Raw genomic sequence first — 18691 nt, 5'->3', positions numbered from 1 at the left:
CTCACTTATGCACGTGTTAACTTTAAGTCATGGATCAAGAATATTTCAATGTTGCCATGCCATAAAATAGGACCTTATCAGTTGATTGTAATCTTCACACAAGTTTTCATTTTGTATTATGGATGGGGTAATTAGAGAATGTTATTTGTAGTGTTAGACTTTAAATGGTCCATGATATTTTCAGGTTCAGTTCCTCATAGCTGGTGATTGGGAGGAAACAGATGTTCGGACACTAAATGATGGTGATCATCCCTTCACACTACTGAAAAGAGGTGCCGTTGATCACTTTGTGATGGCCACACAAAGGTAAGGAAGGATGAGGAGGGTAAGAAATTTTGTTTATATATAGATCAAATGAAGGGGGAAAACAGGGATAGAATAAGTGAACAGTGTGCGAAAAATGATGAAGGAAGGGTAGTTGTGAACCGTAAGCATATTAAGGATGTCTGGAGAGGGCATGATAACTGGTTGCCGAATGAGGGGTTTGACAGGAACAGGGAAGGTTTGGAGTCAATGGATCCTGTGTTTGGCCTTGGCTTTTGATTGACACTGCTACTATGAGCAGTGTCAATCATAGCACTCCAACAAGATGAGTGACCAGCCTCACTCATCCCTGAGTGGCATTACATGAGCAATAACCCCAACCACCCCTTGGATATAAACCTTCACCAGCTCAATCCGATTGGAGTGCTGTAATTACCCACTAAACCATCAGGTGCCAATATTTGGTTATATGGTTACCACCCAGCATAGTAAATGGTTTCCTGGTGTACAGGAAACCATTTGGCTTGTCACTCAGTGTAGAGTCACCCATAGGCAGAAGGAAGAGGAAAGAATGAAGGAAAGAAAGACAAAAGAGGGAGTGTAAAGTCACCCGTAGGCAGAAGGGCAAGTAAAGAATGAAGGAAAGACAGAAGAGGATGGAAGGAAAGAAGGATGGAGGAGAGGAAACAGCAGACACCCGACAGCAGCACTACATCGAGTGAGTGGATGGTGAGTGCCCCCACCTACCACTAACAATATTATTATTATTATTACAGTTATTGTTGTTGTTCAGGGTACTTCCAGACATTTATTTAGCTTGGTAAAATCTCAAACCAAGAAGATTACAATCATTTATGCCCTAATTCAGTATTCACAATATTTCTTGGCAGGCCTCTAGGACCACTACACTACTTAAGAATTTGGCATGATAATGGAGGAGGTGGGAGGAACAGCTCTTGGTTTCTTGGATATATTGTAGTGCGTGATGTCCAAAATGGAGAACAGTTCCAGTTCATATGCAATCAGTGGCTCGCTGTGGAAGAAGGTGATGGCAAGGTGAGTAATGAAAATAACTAATGAAAGAGAAAAAAAGTCAAAGGAATTGCTAGAGTAAATAAAAACTGTTGATATGATTTATTAACTGATTAATAGACTGAAAACTTCTCTATCTACTGGTAATTCTAGATTTTTAAGCTGTTTTGGGAGTACCGTTACACACAGGCTGGTGGAGGGGCCATATGATATGACAGGAAAAATTTCTTATATTAATTCTAGGTTTTAAGTTGTTTTGAGAATACGTACTGTTACACTCAGCGTGTTGGAGAGGCCCACTGATGTGTCAGTTTTAAGCAGATACTATGTGCAGGAACAATAATCCAGTATACACAGTTAGGTTGTAGCAAATGCACATTTTTTTCTTTTTTTTTCATAACAGAGCAGAGGAAGGAAAAACAATGAAAGAAAAAAAATGTAGTTACATCATCGCACAATAACACGCAACATTCACACCACCAAATACACAATGATGCATTCATACCCAGACAAAAGCTACCCAAACAAAGTATCACAACATCTTTAGCAACATATCACCATCAGCACAGTTAAGCAGATACAGTAGATCAACACTTACCCCACCAGTGATGCAACTAACAGCTTTGCCCATAACTCTCTTCTCTGATAATAACACTCACCTACTGATAACTCAAATACATAATGAGTTTGAGTGCAGAAAGGCTGTAAATGGAGACCAGTGTCACTTATGAGTTCAAGTGATGCTAACCATTCACTTCTTTGGCTGCCACACACATTTCCAACCACTATTGCTATACCATATGGCATAATATTTTCCACTATAATTTTCAAAGACTGACGAAGAGAGTGTATGTGAGTGAGGTGGAGGGGGAAAGAGGGAGGGGGAGGCCGAGGATGAGATGGAGAGATGGGGTGGAGAGGTATATGAGAGAGGGGGGTGTGAGTTGGGAGCAGGGGAGTGAAATGGCGGGGGACAGGGCGACTTGGAGGCGATTTGTTTGTGGCCACCCCAAACGGGATTGAGGCGTCTGGCAATAGATAGATAGATAGATTTTCTCTAAAACTTTCATTACCACAATTTGATGGTAGCTTCATCATCATGAATTATTTATTCACTACTAGCATTATTAATAAATATTATTATGTTATCATCAATTTATAATTACTGATTGCACATGTTTCAGTCAGGGTCAGATGGAGTTAATGATAGTTGGACATTTGGAGAAGCGCTAGCATACTCCTTCGCTCCAGTCTCCACATAGGACTACAGCACACAGCTGAGAAATAATGGAGAATTCAGTTCAAGGTGTCAGTTTGGCCCCAGAGTCATTCTTTTCCACCAAGATCTTATAGGATTTTAAATTCTTGAATTCAGTGATGTATTGTTTCCTTCAACCTCATTGCCACATTATTTCTTGCTCTCAGCTGAATAATATTGTCTGAAGGTACGGTAGGAAGAATAATACGAAGAACTCATCATCATATCAAATGAGTTAAGTGGAGTGTCTCAAGTTTGGTAGCAGAGCAAATTACATGGGCCTGTCCTAAATTTCTTATATGCTCCTCATGTTTGTTCATGTCTGTGACCTATGTGTGCATCGTAACCTCTCTCTCTTTCTGTTTTCAGGTGATTCTGCACTGAGTAACAAACCTCATGGTTTCCTTTAATCCATTACCCTGCTGGGTGATAGCCATGTGATCAGTGATGCCTGGTGGTATAGCACTCCAACAAGATGAAGCCTGCAAGGTTTCCATCTGAGTGATGGTTGGAGTTTCTTGTTCATTTAATACCACATTGGGGGCAAGTGAGGTTGGTCACCCTTGCCTTAAATGTAAGGAATGAGTAGCCTATCCCCGAGCCCCCACTCTCCTGTTTATATTGGACAAACTGGGGTTAGATGATGATGATGATGATGATGATGATGATGATGATGATGATGATGATGATAATGATTGTGACAACAAATAGGTCTGTGGTGCTAACTTTTCTTCTTCTTCTTCTTCTTTCATTTTTGTACTGGATGACATGAGTGCTGGATATGTTGGTGCACTGTAAGTGTTTGTTTTGGTTACTACAGGCCTACCCAGGTTGAATGATGTAACTGGTTAGGTAAAACCCCATCGTTAGGCGGGATATTGTATATCGGGGTACTTTTAACACAGAAAGTAATGTGGAGCATTTACCAGCCTTGGGTTTCCCCCCAACACAAGCTCAAAACCCACCCAAATGAGCCCCAAAACAAGTTTAAAGCCAATCTAAATGGTCTAACAGCTGTCAAGGAAGCTAACCTAAGCCTAACATCTATAAATAACTCACTAAAACCAACAAATAAAGTATGAAAATTGTCAGATATAAGTCTGGAAACAATCAAGCTTAGTAAACTGTACCCCAAAATGAATGTTTACCCCACCTATGGCTAAAACATATTAATCCAAGTCTAAAAACAGTTTATAAATCAACCTAAACACACAATTTTAGTTGAAAATATCATCAAAATTGGTAAAAAAAGTCAAATCCCATCGTTAAATGGGGATTTGGCCATCGTTAGGCGGGGTATGGTAGTATTTCTACCCCCATTGTTAAGCCGGGGTATCGCATCTAGGGGTCTCTTATATCGAGGTATTACTGTATTTATACTGCTCACTTCTGTCCAACAGATTGATAGGCTAATAGCAGTAGCAGGTGAAAAACAACTGAGAGAAGTGTCACATCTGTTCACTCACTCTGTTGACAAGAGTCTTGGTGAAGACCATCTTTGGCTGAGTGTCTTCTTGCGGTCACCTCGTTCTCGTTTTACCCGGGTCCAGCGCCTGTCCTCTTGTATGGCACTCCTGTATCTCTCCATGCTCGTCAATGCTATGTTTTATCAACAGGTTGGTGACTTTTGTGAGTTTTTAATATTTGTTAATGCTTTGTATAAGACCACTATTTATGATGAACTCCATCATTATTTATATGGTATTGTATAAGGGATATGCATAAATATTTGCTGTTTTGTAATAACTGCATCAACATTTGTGTAGTTCAATTTAAAATGTGGTATTCTGTCTGTCTGTCTATTGCTAGATGCTTCAATCCTGTAAGAGGTGGGTACAAACAAATTACCTCATGTTGTCCTGTCCAATGCCGTTGCACTGCCTTGCTCACAGCACACACACATCCTCTCTTATATACCTCTCCATTCCATCCCTCCATCTCATCCTCAGCCTCCCCCTCCCACTCCCCCCCTCCACCTCACTCGCATACACTCTCCTCATTAGTCTCTTGCTCTCTATCCTCACTACATTACAAAACCACCTCATTGTACAGTATTTCTCCTAATGCTTTCTGCCACATCCACATAAACACCACAATGCTCCTTCACTTTTTCATTTCTCAGAGTGTCTCGCCACATAACACCACATGCTCCTCTCAGATAACTCATTTCCATTGCTCTCACTCTTGATTTATGTTCTTCCAACAAGGTCGAAGCTTCACTTCCATATGTTAGGGTTGGTATCACAGTACTATCATGCAGCAACTTTTTTACTTCCATGCTCATTTCTCTGTTCCTTATCACTGCTTTCAGAGAACCAGCAACCTTTCTTCTCTGTTGTACCCTTTCAAGCACTTCATCCTCTAAACATCCATCCTCACTCATCACACTACCCAAGTACTTAAATGCACTCACATTTTCCATTTCCTCCTCATCCAGCCTCACTATACATTCAGTGACTTCATTTCTCTCAAAGACCATAACTTTACTCTTCTCAACATTCACCTTTAGATTCCATTTCTTACACACTCTCCCAAACTCATGCACCAAGCCTTGCATCTCCCCTTCGTCTTCACTTAACAATACAATATCATCTGCAAACAGCAGTACAGGGAGTTGCCACACACTGCCCTCTCTCATTAAGGCTGCTCCAACATCCACTGCCCTACCTTGTATCTCTATTATAACCCCATCCATATACAGATTGAACAACCATGGAGACATGACACATCCCTGTTTCAACCCAACCTTCAAGTAGAAAAACTCACTCAATTCATTATCCACATGCACTGCAGCCTTAGCACCCTCATACATACTCTTCACAGCATTCAACAACTTCCCACCTACTCCATATATCCTTAATACTTTCCCCAATTCTTGTCTATCCACCCTGTCATATGTTTTCTCCAAATCCATGAATGCTGTATGCAACTTCTTTCCCTTCTCTAGACACTTTTCCACTAAAGATCTAAGAATGAATATCCGATCTACACAGTCTCTTCCCTTCCTAAAACCTCTCTGTTCTTCTCCAACTAATTCCTCTGTTATTTCCCTAACTCTGTCAATAAGTATCCTACCATATACTTTTCCTATTACACTAAGAAGACAAATGCCCTATGATTACCACACACTTCTTTTTCCCTTTTCCCTTTGTACAAGGGAGTAATTATACCTGACTTCCAATCATCCGGAACTTTACCTTCCTCCCAGGCCAATCTGCACATCTTCCACATCTATTCTACTACTATCTCTCCCCCACGCTTCAGCATTTCACCACACACCCCATCAATTCCTGGGGCTTTCCCCATTTTGACTTCCACAACTTCCATCCTACTGATTTCTTCCTGTCTTCTCACCTCCCTTCTTCTACCAGCCATTCCCTAGCCACTTATACTTGAGGATGAGATGGAGGGATGGAGTGGAGAGGTATATGAGAGAGGGGGATGTGAGCTGGGAGCAGGGCAATGGAATGGCGGGGGACAGAGCGACACGGAGGCGATTAGTTTGTGGCCACCCCTTACGGGATTAAGGGATCTGGCAATAGATAGACAGATAGATCATTGGGCTCCTGTGTGTCTGTGAAGAAGTCCAACCATTCTCCCACAGTGCATCTGGGGCTCACCACCACTCTCCTTACCACAGTGATAGCCTCCTCCGTGCGCATTGCCTCGAATCTATGCTTGGCCACCTGCGCGTCCATGCATTGCTGCACTTCAGGATCACACGACAATCTCATGTAACCTGCCGCCAAAGGTGGGGCCCACCTGCAACCACTGCTGTAGTACCCAGCACTGTGGGCCCACGCCTTGAACTGGGATGGCGACATTCCCAGGGTAGCCTTCCCGGGAGTCGCAGGTGGTGTCGGCACTCACCACTGGACCAGAGCCTCCCTGTGCATGTCTCGGTACACCGGTTGGTAGGCTGCTCCCATCCCTGGAGGTCATGGCTGGGATGGTGGCACAATGTACTGTACAGTATATGTTGCTGTGCACTTGGTCTCCCGGCGCCATGAGGCAGAACCAGTCCTTTGACTCTGGGTACGCCTACTCAGGCACTGGCAGCGCTGCTCCTGGGTCACCTGTAGAACTCCACTGCGCCATGTTGGGGTGAGGACCAGGAGGGGGATAGAAACAGTGAGGCCAGCTTGAGATTTATTCTGAGAGTTCCAGGCATGGGCATGTCCTATCGCTAGTGCAGCCCGAGTCAGACTACATGACAAACCCCAGGTGCTGGCCGGCGGTGCAGGAACTCTGCTTGGTGGGAAAAGTTCCCGTGCAAACACAAACTCCAACAGTTTGTCTGTGATTATTTCGTTGTCAGTGTGAGTAAGAAGCACCTGCAGCTGAGGGCTATGATCACAGTTTCCAGAAGAATAAAAAAATAAATAAATAAATTCAGCATGTTAGATGGTCTGAGGAAGGAGGGCTTGCACTGGACATTATTGTTGTCTTGAACTTCCTTTAATCAATGTAATACTGTTTATAACAATGTAGAAAAAAATCCAGAAAAGTGTTCAGAGTGTAACATTCCTTGAAACAAAATAGATCTGTGTTAGCAGAAGTATTGGTAATATTATGTAACAGAACAGCTAGCAGCATGTGGACTGAGATATAGAAACAAAAGCTTGTTCCAGTAAATTTGACTGTTATTAAATTGAAGCAAGGAATCTGTATGAACACTTGAAAAATGATGAAAGTTCCCAAGAAATATTTATGGCTAATTGGAAATAAGAACCAATTACTTATCACAGTCTAAAGTGATTTGATGGGACCATAATTGATGACAGAGAAGCATTAGTTGACTTCAGAGAACACCTGAAGACAGTTATAAAAGAAGGTTAATACAGTAGGGTCATATTAACCATGTGCTCAATTTCCACAGTTTTCCATATTCAAGCCAATCATAAAACATCAAGACTATACCTTTTATGCTAATTTTCATGTTAGCCATGCAAGTGAACTGTGTAAAATTAACATTTGATATGCAGGAAACATGATCAACCAAGCAATAACAATCAGCCCAAGCTGGATTGATTGTATTCTTTTCTCTCTCTCTCTTTCTCTTTATGGTTTCAGAAAAGTGCTTTTTTATTTGCTAGTTACAGTTTTATTGCCTTAATCCAAGTATTAATTTGTCACAAAGGTTAAAGAAATAAGACAGAAATTGGCTTCTTCAAGCTGGATCAGCACTATGTACTGTGGAATTTGGTCATGATTGTGGCTGCTGTGAATGAGGGATCCATGTGTGTCACATACACATAACTGGTGAAGAGTTTCTGTCATTTTATTTAATTTTAGCTGACCTATCCAGTATAGGGGCATCCATTACACAATTACTTCATTCCCTAGGTACCAGATGACTCAGGCAGTAGTGGCGGCTTGAAACTTGGTCCAGTGAGTGTCTCTCCACAGGCACTGGGAGTCGGCTTCATCAGCAACCTAATTGTTTTTCCGCCCTCATTCACCATCGTATTCTTCTTTCGCAAGGCTCGGCCTCGCAACCTCAAAGAGTCCAGGCTCCGCATTGCTCTCTCAAGGCAAAAAGGTTTGAATAAGAAAAGAAAATGTTAAACCTTCTCACCTGGAAGATGTCTTTTGTCAGCAAAGTAAAATTTCTGGTGTTACTCAGAATAAAGTAAAATAGACAGATTCAGGCTGAAGGGGTTAATTTTAAAAAATTCATATTAGAGAGAAAGTTGATAACCATTATTCTTGTGAGGTACTACCCTGAGAGCTGATGATGGTCATATGCTGGGGTAAGAAACACCAATGTGGGACTTAGTATATATTGACATTTCACCTTATGACTTCCCAGAATACAATTGATGAATATACACCATATCACCTGCATATATACCAGAAGGCAGTGGGGGTATAAGGGAGGTAGAGGTACTGGTAGGCAGGTGGTAGGGGGTAGGTGGGGTAAGAAAGGTGAGGTCCTGGGGAGAAAAGGATTACTGATCATGGCACAAAGACAAAAAGAAAGGAAAGAAACAAGGGACAGGTGAAGTAGGAAGTCCTTTGGAAGAGGGAAGGAATGGTTCATGTAAGGAAATTGAGGTCACAGAGGAAAGGGATTGCCGATCACAGCACGAGTGTGTATTTGCCTAATTGTATTTACCTAATTGTGATGTACAGGAAATGAGCTACGCTCGTGGGGTCCATCTCTGTTTCTCAATAAGTCAAATTTAGCTTTAAACTCATTTAAGTTTTCAGACTGGACAATCACTTTGTCCAGGCTATTCCACGGGTCTATACATCTATAAGGAAAGCTATATTTCTTGATATCCTTCAAGCAGCTTGGTTTCTTCAGTTTTGTTTCGTGTCCTCTTGTTACTCTCTTATCCCATAAAAAACGATCTTCTTTGTCAATTTTATCTACTCCCACCATGGTCCTGAACACTGCAATCATGTTTCCTCTCTTTCTCCTTTCTTCTAAGGAAGGCAAATCCTATTTTTCCAGTCTCTCTTTCTACGACAGATCTGCCAGACTGGGGACCATTTTGGTTGCTGTTCTTTGTATTCTCCCAATCTTGTTTATATCTTTCATTTTGTGTGGAGACCACACTACTGCTGCATATTGTAACCTGGGGCGAATCATGGCCACTATCAATTTTTTCATCATCTCCTCATCCATATAATGAAAGGCTACTCTTATATTAGTCAGGAGTTTATACGTCTCTCTAACTGCCTTGTTAATGTGTTTTTCAGGTGACAAACTGTCCTGGACCAGCACTCCCAAATCTTTCTCTTCTCTCTCTCTTGTGATTGGTTCATTACCCATCAAATAATTCAATGATGGTCTCTTGGTACTTTTACCCATTTCCAATATTTTACATTTCTTTGCATTAAATTTCATTTCCCACATCCGGCTCCGATCGTGTATCCTATCCAGATCCTCCTGCAACATTTTACAATCCTCCACAACCTCTACCTTCCTCAAGATCTTTGCATCATCAGCAAACAGACTTGCATAACTGTTCACTCCATCTACCATATCATTTACATAAATCAGGAACATTACTGGCGCCAACACCGAGCCCTGTGGGACTCCACTTGTTAATTTCCTCCATCCAGACATCCTATCCTTTATTACTGTCCTCATTTGTCTGTCTCTCAAAAAGTCTCTCATCCATTCCAGGAAGTTCCACTTCAGTCCTCCTATATGCTCTAGTTTCCACATTAGTGTGTGTGTGTGTGTGTGTGTGTGTGTGTGTGCGCACATGTTGTATACGTGGGTAAGAAGCTGGGTGAAAAGAGGGGATGGAGATGGATGGGGAGGGGGCTGGAAGGAAGGTAGGGTGATGTTTTTAGTTTAGAGGGGTGGTGTGAGGAAGATTTCCTGTTGACAATATATTTGGCCACAAAATTTGGTAGGTGATACGATCCACTATTCTGTTTAGTGGTATTGGAACATCCTATTACAGCTGTCACAAGACACTTGTGTCTTTTTAAAAATGCTTTCTTGTCCAAAATTTTTGCATTTTCTCATTCCATAACATGACCTATATTAAATCTGAAAGCTGCACATGCATTGTTGGTGTTGTACTGGCTCATCTGTGTTCTTTTATTCTCTCTTCTGAACCATGCCATGTTGCACCTATGGAGACCTTATCAAATACTGCACATGGAATGGAGTAAACACCTCTCTCGGCTTTGTTGATGGTTCATGCCTTGTTTCTGACCAGATCACCCACTGTCTGAGAGGTCTTAAAAACTACCTCAGTTCCTGAATTTTTTAAAAATCATTCAGTGTTGTTGCTCATATTGTTATTTGGCAGAATTATGATTGTCACATCACTGGATTTCTCGGCCATTGCCTGTTCTTAGATAGCCCTGGAATGTTGTTTGGCAGTAGATAAAATATGTTTTGGATAACTGTGTGTAGAAAATGTGTTGTCTGTGTACTGGAATTCCTCTTTCAAATGATCTTCACTGCAAATCCTCAAAGTAATTGTATTCTGAGGAAGCTGTGAGGAAAAACGTCAATACTGTAAACACAAAGTTCCACATCGGTGTTTCTTACTCCAGTTTGTCTATGAACAGTGAGTCAAGCTGGGGTATGGTCACACTTGTACTTCCTAAACATGAGTGAACCTAGTGAATGCTAAGCTGTAACTCAGTACACACGGACTCTGCTATCAGAACTTGGGATCCTTCTTTTCTACTGTCAAGCTACTGAGAAAGATTGTCTTTGACTGGTTTTAGAATTGAAAACAGCAGCCCACCCAGAATAGAATACTTGAAAGAACAAAACTAATCTTTTGAAAGGGACAAACCCAATAATGATGACCAGTGCCAGAAAGAAACTGGTTCAAAATTACAAATTGGAATGTTATAGGAATGAATGACGTTGCAAAAGACGAGGAAATTCTAAAGGTGGTTGAAGATTATATAATGATGGACAAAGTGATATAATGATGACAGGTAGTTGTGAGGAAGAGTGGGGGTATGGGAGTACAGTACAGTATTGTAATATGTGTTCACTCCTAAATGAATGTCAGTAAAACTAACTATGTGCTCAAGTTGGTTTTTAACCTTTGGATGACTGGTAATGAGTAAATCTTTTGCTGTTTGCTAGAGTAAAATACGTAAGCCATCAGTCATCATTTATGGGTTAAGAGAGGATAGGTTAATGATATATTAATAACAATGGCTGATATTTTTTCACAGAAGTGCCAGTTTTTCATGAATTCACTAGCACTTGCATCACAGAAGTAACCCTTAGTTACTGGGCTTGCAGTCTTCCCTCACCATACCACCAACAGGATCATAAAATTTTCCAAGAAGATAGATCTTGTGTCATTGCTTAGAAGATTCCACATAACTTCAACTGCTTTGTGGATATAGGCAGCTGATATTATATTTTTGGTGCCATTAGGTAAAGGATCAGGCAGCTCAAAGATATTCCTGCATTGCTTAAGGCTACTCAAGACAAGAAAAGGGATCACTGCTATGTAAAGTCATTCTGGAATGTTCAGTCAGGGGATTTACCAGTTCAGTCATATGTTTTGGTTCACCCAGTGTAAGAGCTTTCAGGGTCCAGCAACAGAGTTTTGAACTTGGTCCCAGCCTTATTGAAAACCAGTGTTATTCAGTTAGGAATGGAGGTGTAAGAGTTCATAAAAAAAATAATAATAAAAATAACAGACCTAGCAGCTCTGAATTTTCTGCAGCAAATACTTGGCCTGTCAGAATCACAAAGAGCTACAATAGTCAACATCAGTGTCAAAAGACACTGACTATTTAAGGTACTAATTTAAAGCATATACATTGCAGATGTGAAAGGTATAACTGTAAACTACTGAATCTTTATCCTTTTTGAAATGCAGATTTGAGATAAAATTAACTGAAAAACTTTGAACAGAAATGGTAGGACAGAACTGTATCTCTCCAATTTCTGAGACTTGGTATCATCTTTGCAATCACTCCTTCACTGGATAATGGTAATTTCAGTTTTACCATCAGTCAACATAATTTTTTTCCTAACCATCCAATTCTAACTATTAAATATCAAAGCTACTGTAATCTGCATCATAACATTTGTTATTTTTCACATAAAGCTGTGTATCGTGAGCATAGAAATGGCAGATTACACTATCAGCCTTTAGAGATGCAAACCTGCTGGTGTAGATTGTGAAAAGAGGTACTGTAGACCCAAAGCTGAACACTGAGGTACTGCAAACTGCAGAGGGACTGGGTCTGAAGTCAACCACTGCACACTGAGAACAGTTCAACAAATGGGATGCCAAAAGTGGAGGTGCATCATCACCATCACCAGAAGACCAAAAATTGTCAAGTAACTTGACTGCAGGAAAATCTAACAAGAGTAGGAGAGAGGACTTAACTTTGCAAGTGTTCAATACCAAATCATTATTAATCATTCACATAGCTGATGTAGTTAAGTGGTGCTTCCTATAAGGAGATTGGACAAGAAAGATATCCTCATTTCTCCAACAGTGGTGGTATCTGATCTACCAAAGCATGCTTTATGCAGGAGCATAGCTAGGATTTTAGATACAGGATGGTAAGCCTGTTTATGGGATGGCCCAAGGAAATTCTTCAGGGGAATCCAGGGGTATTGCCTGAAATATGGGGTGGCCACTGGGGTGACTAAGTATATTTCAGGGGTGACCAATGCCACCCCAGCCATTCCTCTTATGACATAACTGGCCTTAATATCTTTAATAAGAAGTAAAGAATACAGCGTAGATGATTTGACATTTTCAGTTTTAAGAAGGGCTTCTTAAAGGGCTTCTTAAGAAAGAGATGTAATGAAGGGTTATTTTTCAGACTGCACAGAATAACATTCTTAAAATATTAATTGATGGTTCATCTTGAAAATCCTCTTTTTATGACCAGTATGTTGCAGTTCCCAAGGAAGATCAACATGTTTGCAAAACAGATACAGTAAATGGATAAGTTTCTTACATAAACACTATGTTAATTTGCCAGACATTAAGAAACTTGTCATATTTCCAGATGATGTAGATTCAGAGGCAGCTAAACCTACTTCATCCTGGCTCCCCTGTGGATTCTTCCCTCCATCACAGACTACCCCTCATCCAAAGATGCCTAGCAACACCATGGAGAAAGACCAAGAAAACAAGGAGAAAATAGAAGTTGTAAGTCTCTCTCTCTCTCTCTCTCTCTCTCTCTCTCTCTCTCTCTCTCTCTCTTTCTCTCACTCAACCTTAGATGGAAGAGAAGGAGGTGGATAGGTGCACTTAATGGTTGTATTATATTTTTACTATTACATTAAACTTACTGTTATCATGATTGTCATCTAGTGCATACTTACAGTAATCATTACAATTTATTTGCTGTGACCAGGGCCGGCGCAAGAAATTTTCACTGCCATGGTGGTGTGTGTATGTGGCCTGGGGTTTCTGTGCCCTGAGCATCATTGTGGCTGTCTTCTTTCTGTGGGCATATGGCATTCAGTTTGGTAATGAGAAAACTACCAAGTGGCTGACTGCTTTACTTTCATCTATATTTTCCTCAGTGCTTTTCACTCAGCCTGTCAAGGTGAGTACCTCCAAATTCCTATTGTGTTGCTATTATGTTTGGTTTCTTGTTTTTATGCACACTGTACAGCACAGGAAATAAGCATAATCAAATGAATTGACCAGGTAAAACCGTATTATCAATTCAGGGTAGACAACCCACTGGTGTTAAAACACCAGTGAGTCATCTACCCTGAACCTAGCTGTAGGCAGTTGCATAGTCAGGCCTTCACAAATGGGGGCCAACTGTAATGTACTGTATATGCCTTAGTGTATATTTAGCTGTATGATGTAGTTGTAGAAATGCACAATGTAGGTGTTAGGAATTGTGTTGTGGCTGTATCAGAATATTTGCAAACACAGCAAAATCAGACCAGCACTGAGCTATTCTGAGCTGCTCCCACTCTCATGGACAGTAGCAGACAAGACCATATAAGACACACACACTTGTATAATTCAGCTCAGTAAATCAAGAAACTGCCTACTGAGTTAGTATCAGCACCTACGCCTGCTCCATCTTCGGTTGAGTCCTGTTATATGAACATCTGCTACACAGGAAACCGATATTACAAGAATGGGCAATTTAGACCCAAATTTGGTGATGCGAGCATGAAAATTCGATGTTTTGAGGTGATTCAGCACAAGTGAAAAAACTGAGAAGCTTAATGTTTCCCACAAGAGACTCAGCAGGGCTATGATGTAGAGGTGTGTGGGACGAGCTTACTGTACAATCCCTGTGCACCCCCCCCCCCCAGCTCCCACCCTCTCCTTCCATTGTCTACCTTGCACTCTCTCTGTCTCTCTCTCTCTCCCTCCCTCCCTCCCTCCCTCCCTCCCTCTTACAACAGCAGCCACGACAAACGCCAGAAGTACGACGCATGTGCCTGTTACTGAGAGTTTTTATTGTTCCATGGTGTTGTGCTATGAGCTCAGAAAATTTACATAATGCCTCCCAAGCAAATTCTTACCTCTGCAATTGTAGTGCCTGCCAAGTGTGTTCGTGTGCCTATTACTTTAACCTTGAAACTGGAAATTGTGAACTGTCATGAGTATGATAGGCACATGTCCAGCCTGTGCCATGCCTTTAACTTCTCATTCTCCACCATTTGTGCCATACTTAAATTGCAAGCAAAAGTGTGGGACATGGCAGTAGGCACTGCATGGGTGCAGGAAACTTACTCCTGTGATGATGTGATGGAGAAAATGGAGCAGTTGCTAGTGATGTGGCTATAGAACCAGAATGCAGCCCATATTGCACCATCAAAGAGTCTTGTGCAAGAAAAGACACACAGCTTGTGGTGCAAGTGTAAGGCTAAACATGATGTGTGTTGCTGCGGGTGAAGGTGTTAAGTGGTGTGCATGCAAGCCGGGGGGCTAAGCCAGACAGTGCTTGTACTTCTTTATAGGTAAGGTTACATTCCTTATTCATGCTATTTCCTCCTTCCATTTGCTTTCATAACCATAAAACCCTTGTGGATCATTGACAAGGGCCTTTGACATGGTAACTCTCATGGATGGTTGACAAAGGCCTTTGACATGGTAACCCTTGTAGATTGATGACAAGGATCTTTGACATGGTAACCCTCATGGATTGGTGACATGGGCCTTTGATGCCCCTAGGGTATATTGAACCTTTATTGCACAACAGAACACCTAAATCTTTTAGGTACTCATCCTTGCCAGCTGCCAGTATAAAAATGTAGCAGGACTCCCATAATATAGTGTCAATTATTTTTGTATTGTTATTATTTTAATGGAATATTGATGTATTCTAATGTAATCACAGTGTTTTATGCAGAGTTAAAAAGAGTACTCTCTGTCAGTTATGAAAACCTGTCTGAGTATAGTGCGGAGAGAGACAGGACCTGTGCCTTTTGGAGAGGAATTGTATATAATGATGCTTAGAGCATCTTAAACTTGACCTGCATGATCATGAGACTGGTTGAGGACATGGAGTACTTATACTTTAGGATTTTCACCAGATCTACCTTATGTCACTTCTTCTGGCATGGGTGCTGAAGCGACCGCTGGATGAATTTGAGGATTATGATGATGATGAAGAACAGTTTTACCCAGCCATTGATGAGGAACCTGTTTATGGCCCACCAGCTCCAGGTACAGGCCTTTTGTTCTCTTAAAATATTTACAGTACAGTCTCTATTCTCAGTGGTATATCAAAAGGTTACACATTGGTGATGGAGCAGCTTTGGGAGTCATGTCCCCTTCACTAGTACTGTACATATTTTGAAATATTATTCCTGATACCACCAAATATTTTTTTATTCAACATAGGTCAGACCTTTAGTTGTTAAGAGAGTTAATGAAGACCATATACAGTATAACTCCTTCAATTCAAAAAGTCTTCAAATCTGAATACAGATGTCAGGTAGTGGCAAAAACACAACAAATAATGTCATCATTTTGAAAAGGTCATTGCTATTAGTTACAAGAGTTGTGTCGGGGTTCCAAGTCTGAGCATTATTGATCTGATAAACAACTTCCCTCCCAACACACCTTTTGTCTCTCTTGCCTTCATCTTGATTTCTCCTGCTCTTCCTCATAGTCCTCTATTTTCCTTCCCTTTTCCAGTTATCACTTCAGTTTCTTCCTTTCCTCATTGTATGTTTTCACAGTCATTTTTCTTTTCCCTCCTTCAAGAACCTCTTTCTCCTCTCTCCAGTCCTCACCTATTATCCCTTTGTTCTATTCCTTCATCCCCTAAATCATCCTTGTAACATTTCTGTGTGTGTGTGTGTGTGTGTGTGTGTGTGTGTGTGTGTGAGTGTGTGTGTGTGTGTGTGTTTTTACCTAATTGTTAGTAACTAATTGTATCTTCACAGGAATGAGTCAAGCTCGTGCTGTACCGTATATTTATGAATTGTTTTGGCAACATTATTTCATTTGGTAGTGCATTTCACCTGCTCTGTTTGGAAAACTGAATTTCCTTACATCTTTATCACCTCTCTTTTTGTACAATTTTCTGCCATGTCCTCTTAATGTTGCTTCCCAATAAGTTAAATACTCATTTACGTCTATTTTCTCATTTCCTGTGATGCTGAGAAGTGTTAATATTAGGGGTGGGGTTATGAGGGGTAGACCAAGAAAGACATGGGACGAGGTCATATATATATATACATATATTTTTTGAACAGGCAGTGGAATTAGCCGACGGAGCACCTTGCAGATAGGCACAACTCTTTCAGAGGAAGAGATTGCTGTGGCCAAAGACAAACGGCTAAATGAGATAGCTATGCAGGATCTTCTGGTGGAAATTCTGGTGTACTTCATCTTCCTCACAATAATACTGTCAGTCAGGTTTGTTATCTCATCATGACATTAAAATATTATATTATAGTACATTTAACATTTTTGCGTGATTACAGGTGTTCTACTGGAACTAGTTTTACTTTGCTTATTTGTCATTCTCTTTGACAGCCATGGAATAAATAATTGCACCTGTGCTTGCAGAGCAAGAGTGGGTTATGTTTTGAGGGGAATGTACTCATCTATTTGCACCTGTTTGTACTCTTCTTGCCTATTTGTGTTTCAACAGATTGAGTCAAGTTTGTAATGTCCTACCTTCTTTCCTTATGTTATTACATATTTCATTGAACTTATGAATATTTTCAGCACACAGTCTTGTCTGATAGGCAGTTCCGTATGTCAGTAGACCTGCTGTTTATGTGCCATTTTCTTATTTGCAATCCTACTACTTTATTAAAAAAAAAAAAATTCTCTCTTCATCTGACCTTGCATCATTTTATCTTTTTTGCATCTTCCCTCTTTTCCTTTAGAAATCTTCATTCCTCTTTGAGTTAGGCACCTTTTTATCCATACTTCTTTGTATTTTTCTGATTCCTTAAGTTTGTTAGCATTTTTTAATATCTTTTCAATAGTGTTCACACTTTGGAAAGTTACTTCTTGAGGCCTTGACTTGTTTTTCTCATATTGGTGGAGGTGTTTCTGGTCAGGCAGGGAGTAAACATACTAGTACTGTTTTTTAGAGCATTAAGTTAAAGGTCACAGTCATAGAACAAGGTCAGCTTAAATAAGTTTTTCCAATTTAGACTAAGCTTTGTGGAAGGGTTAAGTATAATTCAGGAATTAAAGGACATGATTTTGAGAACACGCAGTCAAAGGTTGAAGTCAAAGGGAAAATTCACGTCAAACAGTTTTGATATAATTTGAACCAAACATGGAGAAGGTATTAAGGATCAGGCAAGAACAAAGGGATTTAATTTTCATAACAATCAGTCAGGGTCACAGAGCAACGTCAGAGTTTGACCCATGTGTCTGTGTTAACAAAATAACAAACAGTTTTTATCTGATATGAATCAAACTTGATGAATGAGTTGAAGATCATCCAAGAGGTTGATCTGTTTTTTTTTTAGAACAATAGGTCAAAGCTCTAGATCACATATACCAAGTTCAGCATACACAGTTTTTATTCATTGTATACTAAACTTTGTGGAAAGGTTCAGGTTAATACAAGTATAGAGAGATTTGATTTTGAGGACAGTCAAAGGTCAAGGTCACAGGGAAGGTTCAAAGGCAAGGTCAAAGGGCTAAGTTAGCTCATATAGTTTTTATCTTGTTTGAAACAAAGTCAGTGGAAAGGTTAAGGGTTAGGCAGGAATGAAATAAGTTTATTTTTGAGTACCAATAATCTGATGAAAGTCAAGGTCACAGGATAAAGTCAAATATTTGGCCCTCAGACTAGTTGGTGGGCACAGATGTTGCACTCTGTGGCTGCTGCTTTTTGTTAAGTAATTTTAATTTGTTTACTTCTCATTTTCTTTGTCAGCCATGGGACCAGGGACCCAAATGTCTTCCTCATGAGAGAGAACATGAAGAATACTTTTGTGCTAAATGCACATTCAAAGTCAAGCTGTCAATCATTTGCTAAGGTATGACTGTTTTATTATGAGACATTATAGAAGATTTATAATATTGTACTTTGTAATGTACCTGTATTGCTAAATACTGCTGAAGAGTTTTTGTTTGCATGATCTGTCTTAAGTTTTGCACCTTATCATTACTGATACTTTCCCCCCACCTCAAAACACTTGGTATGACGTAACTGTAGAAAAAATTTCTGGCCACTTTAACCCTTAAAGTCCAGAGACATTTTGCT

General features: G+C 40.4%; 1 protein-coding gene across 1 annotated transcript in view; it reads left to right on the top strand.

Moving 5' to 3' along the window:
• The window catches only part of LOC145391345 (uncharacterized), a 107492-nt gene that overhangs the window by 71903 nt on the left and 16898 nt on the right, over positions 1–18691 (top strand). Inside the window, exons 32-40 of the mRNA XM_080265944.1 lie at positions 185–306; positions 1155–1320; positions 3955–4170; positions 7901–8096; positions 13034–13176; positions 13385–13579; positions 15540–15672; positions 16710–16872; positions 18362–18464. Coding sequence (XP_080122070.1) covers positions 185–306; positions 1155–1320; positions 3955–4170; positions 7901–8096; positions 13034–13176; positions 13385–13579; positions 15540–15672; positions 16710–16872; positions 18362–18464 — 1437 coding nt within the window. The remainder of the gene's footprint in view (positions 1–184; positions 307–1154; positions 1321–3954; positions 4171–7900; positions 8097–13033; positions 13177–13384; positions 13580–15539; positions 15673–16709; positions 16873–18361; positions 18465–18691) is intronic.

The sequence above is a fragment of the Coenobita brevimanus genome, chromosome 18, assembly GCF_032717465.1.
Source record: "Coenobita brevimanus isolate Jiangsu-jjx chromosome 18, ASM3271746v2, whole genome shotgun sequence".
Classification (NCBI taxonomy): Eukaryota; Metazoa; Arthropoda; class Malacostraca; order Decapoda; family Coenobitidae; genus Coenobita; species Coenobita brevimanus.
The sequence above is the reverse complement of the archived record's forward strand: the minus strand, read 5'-3'. Positions and strand labels throughout refer to the sequence as shown.